Below are 14,937 nucleotides of genomic sequence, written 5' to 3'. Positions count from 1 at the left end.
GCAGCAATGTACAGAGACATCCTTGATGAAAACCTTTTCCAGAGTGCTCTGGACCTTGGACTGGGGCAACAGTTCATCTTTCAACAGGACAACGATCCTAAGCACACAGCCCACATAACAAAGGAGTGGCTACTGGCCAGCTCTGTGAATGTCCTGGAGTGGCCAGCCAGAGCCCAGACTTGAACCTGATTGAACATCTTTGGAGAGATTTGAAAATGGCTGTGCACCATTACTCCCCATCCAACCTGATGGAGCTTGAGAGGTACTGCAAAGAAGAATGGGAGAAATTGCCCAAAAATAGGTGTGTCAGGCTTGTAGCATCATACTCAAAACGACTTGAGGCTCTAATTGGTGCTAAAGGTGCTTCAACTAAGTATTGAGCAAAGGCTGTGAATACTTATGTACATGTGGGTTTTTTTTTTATTTTTATTTGTAATAAATTGCAAAGGTTTCAAAACTAACTTCTTTCACGTTGACATTATGGGGTATTGTTTGTAGAATGTTGAGGAAAAAAATCCATTTTGGAATAAGGCTGTAACATATCAAAATGCGGTAAAAGTTAAGTGCTGTGAATACTTTCTGGATGCACTGTATTTAGTACAGAGTGCTGCACAGGTCCAGCACTGTGGTCCATTCCTATGGTTCCCAGACTCTGAAGATCTCTTTGGTGGTATGCCAATCATGAGCCACCATGAGTCAAGCCTGGACACATATAGGGACCAACAACATGGAAAGTTGAGACCGGTTCATCCTGGTTTTCAGTGATACTGTAGCTGTTAAGCAAGTATAAGACTCAGTATCTCCATTACTTGCAGTATATTTAGTCCCCTGAACAGTATTTGCTTTAGCAAAGCTATCAAGAATCCAGAAATGTGTTTAAGTTTATTCACTTATTGGGTGTTTTAACTTTCAAACTTGGAGATAAAATTTCCACCTTTCAGAGCTTCGGTGGGTGACTAGGTTTTACATCACACCAGAAGGTTGCACTTTTACCACCACTTCTGCCCAGAGCCCTTAAGGTACTCAGGCACTTCCTTCTGCCGTTTTTGAAAAGAGGACTTCACTACGGGATTGTTGATACCTGGATTCTGCCTAGCCTTCTATGGACATGCTTACTTTTGTGACTACCCCACAGGGGAATACTCTCAATGATTGCAATGGTGGAAACCAGGCCCAAGGGAATCGTGGCATGAAAGGCAGGCAAACACTCGTTCTGCAGAAGGTTTGCAAAGCACTTAAACTGCTCATTGTGATGATGTTTACCTTGCACTAGAGCAGGGGCCCTGTTTTAACACCGATCTCTGAATCTGATTCTAACTCAGACACACAACAAGCAGCCTATCTGAACAATACAGTTTTCTCTGCTGACTTTCTCAGAATCTATCCACAGATCTAGTGGTAGAAAGAGGAAAATTAAGAGGACCCCGAGACGGTGCTAAAGGAGGTTATGGATGATTTCTCATCCCACACTCCTATACAATTAATACTTTGACTTCATTCAGAATGCTTGCTATTGTACACATACTTACTTCTGCTATGTGCAAAAGCCTCAGAATAGTTGTACTTGATTCTCTCTGTCTCGCCATGCGCATCTAGGTACTAAGACACCTGCAATGTCTAAATAGACATTCTCCATTCATGAACAAATAGAATGGGAAGTTTGTGACGATTTATGACTGTCCCTCTAACAGCTTTTTATTAAGTTAAGATGTTCTTTGCTCTTGCAGATTTAGCCCTGCAACTGGCTATTTCTGCAAATTCAGTTTGTCAAACTTCAGCTAATTGAACTAGGGGCAGTGAACAATCTACAGGATCCTGTATTCCAGTTTTGGCTATACACTTACAAACATTACCTTCTACCCTACGTTTCTGTGTTGATGCCCAGAACAAGTCATAACACAATTTTCCAGAATGACTCATTTCTGTCCATATACTGAGAATCTTATGACTAAAATCCTGGAGAGCTAAAGCTGGCTGTAAAAGATGCCTCACTCATATAGCTTTTGAGGGCACATAGTGTTGCAATCAAAACAAAAATAAATAAAACTCTGGTATTCAAAACAAGACACCAGGGGGTTGATTTACTAAAACTGGTGATGTAAAATCTGGTGCAGCTCCGCACAGAAACCAGTTGGCTTCCATTTTTTTTTTCTATTGTCAGCACTTAATTGAACAAGCTAAAGTTAGAAGCTGATTGGCTACCATGCACAGCTGCACCAGATTTTGCACTCTTGAGTTTTAGTAAGTTAACCCCCAAGTGTTACAGTCAGCAGGGATGTTCAATTATTCTCACCTGACGCCCAGGACATGTAGTTCTGGGTGCGGGGCAGGTACTTTTTTTTTTTTTTTTTACCCTTTAGCTATGCTGCTGGCAAGCAGCAGGGCTCACCTGTCAGTTGGAAGCATTCGGGCGGCAGCGCTGCCGTCCGATTGCTTCCACACAGCTCACAGTTCCAGCCTCTCGCCCCTGCATGCTATATGTCCCGGGCTCCACTTGCCCATCTGTGGGCCCGGGACCAGTTTGGTGGCTGCCGGGGCGGGTATCTATGAGGGAGGAAAGCGGACAAATCTTCTCCCTTCCCCTTCTGTCCTGACCTGGAAGTGATGTGACGTCACTTCCGGGTCCCCGTGGACAGATTGAGGCCGAGAGAATGCAGTGCGGTGTGCACTGCATTACATTCAGTGTAGCACAGGAAAGACATGCAGGGTCTTTTAGACCCTTGATGTCTCAAAAAAGAGAACCTGTCACCAGAAATCATCACATGGGGGACTTTTTGTCCCCTATGTGATTTAAAAAAAAAAAAAGTAAGTAAAAACATTTATTTTTTATTTTTCAAAAATTAAAGTTACACCCACGCATATAACCCCCCCAAATTTTCAAGGCCCCCCACCCCCACATATGTACACATGTACATAAAAGCACACGTCGGGGCGCCTATGCAAGAAAACGTTACATATCGCCGTGCACGCCAGAATGAGAGCAATAGTTCTAGCACCAGACCTCCTCCGTAACGCTAAACTGAGGACCTGTAAGGGGCTTTAAAAGCATCACCTATAGAAAATATAGGTTACTGAAGTTCGACACCATTTCACGAGTGCTCGCAGATTTAAGGTTTGACATGCTGGATATCTGTTTACTCGATCCAATCTCATCTTTTATATTTTATGAAAAAATTGGATAACGTATTGCTTTTTGTGCCCTAAAATTTAACTTAAGTGTATTTTCTACTGACATTTTGCGTTTCCTAAACCTTTGTAATAATATCATGCGACATAAAAACTACCACTATTTTATAAACTCTAGGGTCTCTGATTTCAAAAATATATCATGTTTTGGAGTTGTGTAATCTTCAGGCCTTAAATGATTTTTTAAACTTGTGCAAAAAACACAAAAATGGCTCTGGCAACAAAAGGGATAAAGGATAAGCCCAATACTCCCCTTTCCTCACAAGCACCTAATCGGTGTTCATTACACTGCAAGGTCTCTCTCCTGCCTGCTAGGCCCCAGATGGATTGCTGGAGACAGGCAGGGGGTGGGGGGGAGGAGATAAACCACAAAATGTTACGAATATCAAACGTTTAAGTTGCCAAGTCGCCATAAAGCCCCTTTTTTATTTTTAAAAGCCCCAGACATTACTTATAGTAGATTTAACTATGGTTTTGGTAAAATGCATTATTTTTTTTATCAGGACAAGTAGATTGTCATGAGGGACAAGTAGATTAGGGCACCGTTTTAGTCCCTGGACACACCCCTGGGGCATTCATTGGGAAGGAGCAGAGAAGCTGGAAATTAAGGAACCGAAAAGAGATTTACTTCACATTTCAATACTGTTTCATTGGAGAAGTGAATACAGGCATTTAGACATGCAAGTATGGATCTGTATTTATGTTTTTAATGCCTACAGGAGTTAATTTTTTAAGGCCCAACACTGGAAACACTTTTTAGTCAGTTACTGTGTACCGAGAATACTGTCTCTGTCTCTACATTTCCTGACTTTACATTTTCCAAAATACAATATTTTCCCCTATATTGGGCATTTACTGTGTTAAGAGCCTGTGCACGGTGCTTACAAGAAGGTGTCCGAAGGGATGCTGAATTTATATTGCTCGATGCCTGGGACATGTAGTTCCGGGCATCGGGCAGGTAGTTTATTTTCAACCTTTAGTCCTGCTGGGCAAGCAGCAGGGCTCACCTGTCAGTTGGAAGTATTCGGGCGGCAGTGCTGCTGCCAATTGCTTCCACACAGTGCCAATCTCTTCCCTCCTCCATGTTAGCCTCCGCCTGGGACCGGTTCACTGCTTTTGGCTAGAGGGAAGGGAGAGAGGAGAGCAGACCTGTCCGCTCCCCTCCCCTTCTTGTCCTCACTCGGAAGTGCCGTTATGTCACTTCCGAGTCCCCGTTGACAGATTCCCAGCCATGGAGGCCAGGAAAGAATGTAATGCAGTGCGATGTGCACTGCATTACATTCAGATGAGCACAGGGGAGACATCCAGGACCTTTTAGACCATGGATATCTCAGTAAAGAGAACGTGTCACCAAAAATCATCACATAGGGGACTTTGCACATTCCCCCCCCCAAAAAAATTTTTTTAGACCCCCCCCCCCCCATAAAAACGTTGATTGCGATACACATGTTCCATATGACCGCACACTCTAGGGTGAGAGCAATAATTATATACTGATGACCTATAATGGGCTTTAAAAGTATTGCTGATAGAAAATATAAGGTACTGAAGTTCTTCGCCATTTCACGAGCGCACGTAAATTTAAAGTTTGACATGTTGGGTATCTATTTACTCGCTGCAACCTCATCTTTTATGTTTTGCAAAAAAAAGGGTAATTTATTGCTTTTTTTTGTGCCCTAAAAGTAAATTGCTTGTATTTTTTACTGAAATTTTGTGGTAACATCAAGCAACATAAAAAATTGGAACTACCACTATTTTATTCTCTAGGGTCTCTGCTTTCAGAAAACATATCTTATTTGGGGGTTTTATGTAATCTTCAGGCCTGAAACATGTGCAAAAAACACAAAAACAGCTCTGGCAGCGAAAGGGATAAAGGATAGGCCCGACACTCCCCTTTCTGACGAGCACCCAATCAGTGCTCATTACACTGCAAGGTCTCTCCCCTCCCTGCTAGTCCCTGGTTTCGGTGCTGGAGGGGAGGAGAAGATAAACAGCGCAATGTTAAAATTATTACACTTTAAAGTCGCCATAAAGCCCCTTTTTTGTTTTTAAAAGCCCCAGACATTCCTAAAATCACCTCCGATTTAAATATGGTTTTGGTTAAAAAAAAAATTTTTTTTTATCTGGACAAGTAGATTGTCATGAGGGGAAGTAGGTTGGGACACCGATTTAGTCCAAGGACAAGTAGTTTTTTCAAAAATGTCAACACCCCTGGACCTGGTAACGGCTGAATATACACCCAAGGAGAATAAAGATGGTGGTGAATAGAGTGCATGTGACCCGCTTGTAAAAAAAAAAAAAAAGGGGTCCTGGAACTCAAGGAGAGAAGCACGGGTGTCACACATGTGGAAGAATATGGCACTTTATTTTAATGAGAACCTTATATGGACTGCATAAGTAAGCACTTTGCTAAGCGCTTTTTATAGCACTTGTATTCATTTATTACATTTTATATTTCATTGCACAAGAGATGTTACATTTCATTGCTTAGATGTATATGTTTATAAAGGGGAGGTGTTTTTCAGTATGTGCAGAAATGTTATGTGGGGAAGGTGGTTAACACATGATACAACAAATGTATAAGATACAGGTGCAATTGGTAGATTTATCTCCCCGGGGAGGTGTATTATAGTACATGCACATATGGAGAAAGTTTTTTGAGCACATTAGTAGAGTTTATGTGAGATAAGTATATATGAGTCATGAATATCATTCAGAATTAAAAGAGTTGTTTAAATAAGGGGGAGTAGTTTTTAGCGCTACATCAAAATATATTGTTTTTATATTTGTGTCCCTATAGGAATATAAAGTTGGTGTGTAGGCGGCTGCTTTAATATACACCTGGGTGGTTGGTTCATAGAGTAGATATGTTATGGGAATCTTCTTCGTACTCATCTTTTTGGCCTCAAGATTCTTTCAGTAGAACTCTGAACTCTGAATTTTTATTTACCTGTAAATTCCGTATCTTAGTACAGTACAGGACACAAGACACCCTCTTTGAAACTCTCCTTGTTACTGTGCATTGCTTGCTACAAAACTGAGGACTCGGAGTGGGGTAGGGTTAAAGAGGAGGTTATGTATCAGGGGTGTGAACATTTTTGAAAAAACTACTTGTCCAGGAACTAAATCTGTGTCCCAATCTACTTGTCCTGTATGACAATCTACTTGTCCTGATAAAGAAAAAATTTTTTTTTAACCAAAACCATTTCAATCGGAGGTGATATTAGGAATGTCTGGGACTTTTAAAATCAACAGGGGCTCTATGGTGACTTAAACGTTTTTAATTTTTTTTAACATTGCGCTGTATTTCTCCTTCTCCCCTCCCTGCCTGTCTCCAGCACCACACCCAGGAACTAGCAGGGAGGGGAGAGATCGTGCAGTGTAATGAGCACTGATTGGGTGCTCATCAGGGAAGGGGAGTGTCAGGCTTATCCTTTTCGATGCCAGAGCCATTTTGCGTTTTTTTGCACACGTTTAAAAAATTATTTTAGGCTTGAAGAGTACACAAAACTCCAAAACATTATATATTTTCTGAAGGCAAAGACCCTAGAGAATAAAATAGTGGTAGTTCCAATTTTTTATGTCACATGATATTATTGCAAAGGTTTAGAAAACTCAAAAATTCTGTAAAAAATACACTTAAATTAATTTTAGGGCACAAAAAAATTACCCTATTTTTTTTTTTTGTAATATATAAAAGATGAGGTTGCACCGAGTAAATAGATATCCAACATGTCAAACCTTAAATTTGCCTGAGCTCGTGAAATGACGACAGACTTCAGTACCCTAAATTTTCTCTAGGCAACCCTTTTAAAGCCCCTTTATAGGTCATGAGTATGATGTTACGGAGGATGTCTCATGCTAGAATTATTGCTTTCATTCTGGCATGCACGGCGATTTGTAATATATGTATCGCAATGAACACATTCATGTGTAGGCGCACGCTTTTACTTTTGTTCGTGTGTATATGTGGGGGGGATGTTATGTGCTTGGGTGCAACTTTGATATTTTTACTATATTGTTCACATTTCAAACTGCTTTTCATTTTATTGCCTCTTTTAATGTCAACTGCCTAGTTGATCCTGCTAGTTCCCCTTTTCTTTGGTGTAAACTCACCACGGCAAGTGCGGAAACAGATCTGCGCTTCCATGGTCAGTTTATTTTTCTAAGCTGTATATTTCTTTATAGAGGTACAGGATGCTGTGCTCATGCACAGTGTTCTTGTTTCTCCTGTAGTCAGTTACGTCCCCTGCCTAGCCCTGCATTGTTGATCGACAAGGGCTCCTGCCGGAGTTTTGTTGTCAAACTGTAGCTGCAGCCTGTAAGAGCAGAAGGCATAACCTTCTAGAATGCTGCGTACACATACAAGAAAGGTAGTTCCTCCATCTGCTTGTGACATAGTCAGGTGCCTGTCCCCAGTTATCCAGAAGAGGACTTTAAAACAATCTTTGTTATCATGTGACCGAGCTCCAAAACATAATAAGAATTATATTTCTTTTAAACTGAATGCTAAAATGTTCCCTACAAAATATGTACTTATTTACCATGTGTCTTAAGTTTTGCATTCACATACACTTTAACCATTTGACGCTTGGCCTATGGCCAAATGGCATCCGCAAAAGTGCATTACCTTTCCGGGAGGTCGCCATATGGCGTCCTCCCGCAAAATGCGCAGTTCACGCGCTTGCAGAGCCGCGCAGCGGCGCGATCTGTCACCGGCCGTGTACCTCGGACGACAGATCTGAGTACCGGCCCCCGTTGCCGGTACCATGTGACCTGCTGTGACCAATCACAGCAGGTCACATGACAGTTGTATACAATGGATGGCTTCATTCATGCCATCCATTGTATACTACTACCTAGCTGTGAATGGTCACAGCTAATCACATGCACATGTCATGTGATTAGCTGTGGCCAAATCACAGCTAAGCACAAAAAAAAAAAACCCTGAATGAATCGGTCATTCACGTAAATGCTTGCTTATAGCAAAGTAATTCTTTGCTATAAGCAAATTGTGTAAAAAAAAAAAAAAAAAATATTGATCAGTTCCCCAAAGTAGTACAATGTTACTATGGTAACATTGTACTACTTTGGACATAGTGAAATATGACAAAACAATCTTAAAAAAAAAAAAAAAAATTTAATAAAAAATTTAAAATTAAAAAAAAAAAAAATATATATATATTTTTTTCACACTGTCACCAGTCAGTGTCCCTGATCACCGCCATGCCAGTTATATGATGATGCTGTACTGCACTGGTGACAGTATGTAAAATAAAAAAAATAGTGAAAATAATTTTTTTTTATTTTTTTTCATTTTCTGAAAAATTATGACAAAAAAAATACGACTTCAAAAAACTCGCCATTCCTCTTATGAAGTACGTTGGACTGTCTACTTTGCAAAAAGGGGTCATTTGGGGGATATCTGTACTGTTCTGACATTCTTGGACCTCAAGAAATTAGATTGGCTGTCAGTACTTCAGGATTGATCAATATTCAGATCTATCCCATAGTTTGTGAACTCTATAACTTTCCTACAAACTAAAAAATACATCCTAATTTGGGTTATTTTCACCAAAGACATGTAGTAGAATACATCTTGGCTTGAATTTATGAAGAACAATTATTTATTTGCAAACTTTTATAACAGAAACAAAGAAAAACGTGTTTTTTTTTTTCAAAATTTTCTGTCTTTTTTGTTAATATAGCAAAAAATAAAAACCCCCGGCGGTGATTAAATACCACCAAAAGAAAGCTCTAGTTGTGTGAAGAAAATGATAACATTTTAGTTTGGGTACAATGTTGTATGACTGCGCAATTGTCATTCAAAGTGTGAGAGCGCTGAAACCTGAAAAATGGCCTGGGCAGGAAGGGGTAAAATTGCACGCTATTGAATTGATTAAGTTTACCTGCTGAAAAACACCTAATCACAATGATGTATTTGTGTTTTAAGCTCAGCCAGCCTTTTGATTTACATACTTCATGTAGCATAGCTAGGACAATCACTCTACTTTATCCTGGTTTAGCGTTTGTTTGTGTGACTGCATATTGGACAAAGGTATTCATGAAGATTTATTGTCCTAGCAAGAGATGAGACAGGATGGAACAGATTTTAAAATTATTAATCCTTTGGCAAGTAAAATACAGTATGTCACTTATGTGCATTTCAAATGTGTATATAGCTGTTAGCCTGCAAATATACTCAATGTTGTTAATTAAAAGATGTTGATACAGACCTCAGTGCATTTTTTTTTTAATATTCTGCATTCTTTGTTTGCAGTAGAGAGTGAGGCTAAAGCAAAAACAAAGTCACATTTTGAGGAGGTCTTCCACAACTACTCCACTCTGTCAGAAGATAAGAAGAAATTCAGAAAGAAGAAGCAACCTGAAGAACATATAGTGGTAATTTTCCTAGTCCTCACTTACCAAGTCACATGAATGGGTTACGGACAACATTGTCAGCGTACTCCTCTTCTCCAATCTGTTTTAACTTTACCCACCTAAGGTGCAGATGACCCAGAGTTAAAGCTGAACTCCTAGTATTTAGGCAAAATTTACCTATGCAGTGCGACCGGCCAAACCCCCCCCCCCCCCATGCATTGCATAGGTTAAGTACTTGTTTAGGAGTGCATAAATAAGAGGTAATATTTACCTTACTCCTTGCTCCAGCAGACTGACTGGCTACTGGTGTTGACGCGCAACATATCAATTGCATTGACCAGGTAATCCTTGAGTTAAACTTGTTTTGTGGCGGCACTGAATGCTATCAAGGTTATGTCTTGGGTAACCTTTTTTTGTTCAGATCCATTTGTGGCAGAGTCCCGGGCTCTCTCTATGTTCAGGGTTGTTGGTCTCAGGAAGAATTGAAGCTTCCAATCAGTATCCTAGAGTTATGAACAATTCATCAGTTGTTCCTTTAAGCTGTAAGGTTTTAAATCAAGTTTCTCTACTGTCCATTGAGAGATACAGCTGGATGTTTATTAAGCAATGTAGGATTATACTGATACATACAGGAGAAATGGACACTAGCAGATAAAAACTGAATGCCACCTCCCTCAAGGCTATAACTTCCCCCACCTCAAACCTTGCCAATTGCGCTTGGTGTCCTCAGGAGAAATGGGATGTCTTCTTCCTTGAAGTGGAGGAATTTCAGCTATCAACAGCTACTGGTAGGTTCATGCTGGATATGGAAAATCTTGGAAGTCTCTCTCCAGTTAGCCAGCAAATGCAGAATTTCCCTAATTTGTATACTGGTGTTGTTTCTGCCAAAGTTATGGCTGTGTTACAAAATTAGCTGTTACTTTCCCCAGAGTTAACGGAAACTTTTGTTTCTTTTAAGAAACTAAAAGGAAACATTTGTTTCTCTTAACTCAGGGAAATAAACTAAAAGAAAACTTTTCTTTTAGCTGGGGGAAAGTGACAGCTGAATTTCTGAGCTATAGTGAAGAAAAAAAAAAAACGGTAACTACATTTAAAAACCGGCACCATAATAAATAAAAAATGGCGTGGGGTCCCCCCTCCCATCCATACCAAGTTCTTCAGGTTTGGTATGGATTTTGAGGGGAACTCCTACGCCAAAATTAAAACATAAACTGCGTGGGGGTCCCCCCAAAAATCCATACCAGACCCTTCTCTGAGCATGCAGCCCGGCAGGTCAGGAAAGGCCACATGCCCTCAACATAGGGGGGTGCTTTGGGGCAGGGGGGCTCCCCCCCCAAAGCACCTTGTCCCCATGTTGATGGGGACAAGGGCCTCTTCCCCACAACCCTGGCAGGTGGTTGTGGGGGTCTGCAGGCAGGAGGGCTTATCGGAATCTGAATGAGTATGGGGCACATGGTACCCCTACTCATTCACAAAAAACAAAAAGTGTAGTGTGAAAAAAGACAGGACACAGTCTTTTGACAAGTCCTTTATTAAAAGAAAAAACTAAAAGAATGTCCCCCGCAGTAGATCCAATGCCAATCATGATCCCCGCCCCCGCCGCGAAAAAATAATTTAAAAAAAAGGTTCCGCTTCTGACGTTGGCTGACATCCTTCTGCCTGCTCCGGTGGTTTGACAGTTCTTAAATAGGTAAGGGACGGGGCCTTTTTTTTATTCTTTTTTCGGGTCGACGGCAGTGATGGCGGGCATCGTGATTGCCGTTGGATCTACTGTGGGGGACATTCTTTTAGTTTTTTCTTTTAATACAGGACTTGTCAAAGACCGTGTCCTGTCTTTTTTCACACTACACTTTTCGTTTTTTGTGAATGAGTAGCGGTACCATGTACCCCATACTCATTCACATGGGGCGGGATCTGGGGGGTCCCCTATTAAAGGGGGCTTCCAGATTCCGATAAGCCCCCTGCCTGCAGACCCCCACAAAGTGCTTTGGGGAGGCAGCCCCTCATGTTGAGGCATGCGGCCTGGTATGGTTTTAGGATGGGGGGGTCGCTCGCGCTCGCTCTCCCCCTCCTCCCCTTTCCAGACCTGCCGGGCTGCATGCTCGGATAAGGGTCTGGTATGGATTTTGGGGGGGACCCCAACGCAATTTTTTAAAAAATCTCCGGAACGGATTAATTGGTTTTCAATGCATTCCTATGGGAAATGGCATTTCGATTTACGAATTTTTTGCTATACGAAAAGTCCTGCAGAACGAATTAAATTACTGTAGTTCCAATTTTTTATGTTGCATGATATTACCGCAAAATTTCAGTAAAAAATACAAGTAATGTTTATAGTAATAATATAGTAATTTTAGGGCACAAAAAAAGCAATAAATTACCCTATTTTTTTGTAAAATATAAAAGATGAGGTTGCAATGAATAAATAGATATCCAATTAGTCAAACCTTAAAATTTGTTTTCCAAAACAATGTCCCTTATGTGATGATTTTTTGATGACAGGCACATCGCACTGCCTTACATTCTTTCCCGGCCTCAATTCTCTGGAATCTCTCAACAGGGACCTGGAAGTGACATCATAATGTCACTTCTGGGTCAGAACAAGAAGGGGAGGGGAGCAAACGTGTTCGCTCTCCTCCTTCCCCTCTAACTGCTGGCGGTGAGCTGGTCCCGAGCCCTCAAATGGGCAAGCGGTTCTGGGAGACAGTGAGCGGGGGGAGCTTCACACGGGAGGTCGGAGAGGCTGGCACTGTGTGGAAGCAATTGGGTGGCAGCGCTGCCGCCCGAATGCTTCCATCTGACAGGTGACCCCTGCTGCTTGCCCGCAGCAGGGATGAAGGTAGAAAAAAACTACCTGCCCAGCGCCCGGAACTACATGTCTCGGGCATCGGGCGATAGGAATTCAACATCCCTGCATAACCTTACATTTATCGACATTAAACCTCATTTGTCACATAGTTGCCCAATTACACAGTGCATTGAGGTCAGCTTGTAAATTGGAGACATCCTGTAAGGACGTTATTCCACTGCAAAGCTTGGTGTCATCTGCAAAGACTGAAATTATACTTTTAATCCCAGACCCTATATTGTTTATAAATATATTAAAAACTAAGGATCCCAACACTTGACCTTGGGGTACACCACTGACAACCCTAGACCATTCAGGGTATGAATCATTAACTATTGAATATGATCTTTTAGCCAGTTTTCTATTCATTTACATACAGATTTTTCCAAGCCTGTAGACTTTACCTTACACATTAGCCGTGTGTGGGAACTGTGTCAAAAGCTTTTGCAAAATCCAAGTATACCATGTCCACCGCCACCCCTCTGTCCAAGGTTTTGCTCACCTCCTCAATCCTTACTTAACTTAATCCATAATACTGTCCGTGTATCTGTATTTGGGCTCTAATGTCTCTTTTTTTGAGACCGAGAATGGGACTTAAGACAGACACTTTCTCTGCAGCCTAAGCTGACACATAGTAAATAGAGCTTACTATGTCTCAGTGATTAATTAATACAGAAGTGATCTGTGTTGATCGCTGTCTGTATTCATTAAGGAAAGGACCAGCCTCCTCCTATCCTGACAGCTGTCAGCGCTGCAGCAAGTGGGAGGGTGAGGAGGGACCATGAGCTTGTAGCAGAAGCAGGAACTTTGGAAATGTTAGGTCCGTACACCTTACGGACTTGGCCAGCTGGAAGCAGTGCTGTAGGTCCAGCTGTACGGACCTGGCAGCAAAAGGGTTGAAGACGTTATAAAGTCTAAATTTGTTTTCTATTTCTACCCCCTAATTCAAATAACCTTTGATTTTGGTATAACATTTTCTTTGCCATTTGCCAGTTTTGCCAAATTTTTCTAGAATTCTTCTTTAAAGGATAAGTTCATCTTTTGGAACATGTTATATGTTCTACCCAGTTTTTGGGTGGAACATGTAACATTTTCCCATAGCCGCAGCCATGCCCGCTGCCCCCTCCCTTTGACAGATCGTACGGGAAGAAGTCTCCCCGTACTATCTGTCAAATTTGAAAACAGTATGGCCGTGCGAGGCTCTGCCCACATAGCCACATCATTCATTCATGGACTTCCATGAATGAACTGCAAGTCCCGACAGCCTTAGCGACTGTTGGCTTGTAGTTTTCAATGCACTACCATGGCGCTGTGGAGCACCGTGGTAGTTGATAGAAGCTTCCTGTAAGACGAGCAGATATTCTGACAGGTCTGCAGGAGACCTGCATGCCATCAGCTATCTCCTGATCACTGGTGCAGTGCTTTCCAGGCCCAGTAGACAAAAATAATAAATGCACATTATTTTACCTGGGAAAAAAAAGTGCATTTATTAATTTTGTCTAAAAGGTGAACTTATCCATTAATATCTTGAGATCTTATTAATCTTTAATACAATGCAAGTATCACATTAAAAGAATATGTATAGCTAATGTAATATTTTATGCTTTTTTATTAGCTTGAAACTTTCTCCAATCGAAAAGATACTTCTAGTGAAGGGATTACTGACCATACAAACAACACAGAGGAAGGATCTTTTAAAAAGAATATATTCAGGGAACAGATAGCAGCTGCTGAAAAAGAAAGTGATGCAAGCAGCAAAGAGCAGAGGAAAGCAAAGAGTGAAAAAAAGAAGAAAAAGAGAACAGAGGAGAGCGAGCTCACTAATACAAATGAATCCCAGCCTAAAAGCTCAGAGGACATCACTCCTATTTCAGGTTTTGAAGAGGATCATTTAAAACATGGTAAGAAGAAGGAGAAAAGTGTTTTAGGAAGACAAAGCTACCCAACTGATTTTGATGATGAAGACCAACTAATTGAAGCCTACAGACATAACGTATCACAGGAGGAGACCAATGAAATCAAGGAGAAGATTAAAAAGAAACTACAGGCTCACCTCTCAGAACATTTTAGCAGTGATGAAAATCCAAATACTGTATTACGCAATCAAGCTGAGAAAAAGAGTAAAAGAAAGAAGAAAAAAGACTTGGTGGAAACTGAACAAGAAACTAGGTATTTATGCACTGGAATGAGGAGAAACATTGTGATATTATCCAAATTGATCATTTATCAATAAGTATGTGTACATGCTGCATCATCAAATTACATTTACATGATGTATTAGGTGCCCACCTATTAGGCAGCAGCAAAAACAAAAGTCACATTTAAAAACGCAAAGTGATGTACTTAAAGTGGAAGATAAGGCTAACTAAGTATTCTTAAAAATGCTGCCCTCCCACCTATTCTGCATAGTCTGTGTTAAAAAAGATCTGTGTACATACCTTTTTTTTTTAATTTGCTCTAATGCGATAACATAGTCCAGCAGTTCCAGCCCTCCTGCATCAGAGTAAGTGCCGACAGCAGAG

At 41.0% G+C, this 14,937-nt stretch overlaps 1 protein-coding gene across 1 annotated transcript in view; it reads left to right on the top strand.

The window, feature by feature from the left end:
• Nucleotides 1-14,937, top strand: part of AHI1 (Abelson helper integration site 1) — a 435,677-nt gene that overhangs the window by 19,818 nt on the left and 400,922 nt on the right. The window contains exons 4-5 of the mRNA XM_089676204.1: nucleotides 9,467-9,588; nucleotides 14,031-14,584. Of these exons, the coding sequence (XP_089532330.1) occupies nucleotides 9,467-9,588; nucleotides 14,031-14,584 (676 nt within the window). The remainder of the gene's footprint in view (nucleotides 1-9,466; nucleotides 9,589-14,030; nucleotides 14,585-14,937) is intronic.

The sequence above is a fragment of the Staurois parvus genome, unplaced genomic scaffold, assembly GCF_062004578.1.
Source record: "Staurois parvus isolate SC_StPar_1 unplaced genomic scaffold, SC_StPar_1.0 ptg000165l, whole genome shotgun sequence".
In the NCBI taxonomy this organism is placed as follows: domain Eukaryota; kingdom Metazoa; phylum Chordata; class Amphibia; order Anura; family Ranidae; genus Staurois; species Staurois parvus.
Note: the sequence above shows the minus strand (reverse complement) of the source record. Positions and strands in the feature narration are given on the sequence as shown.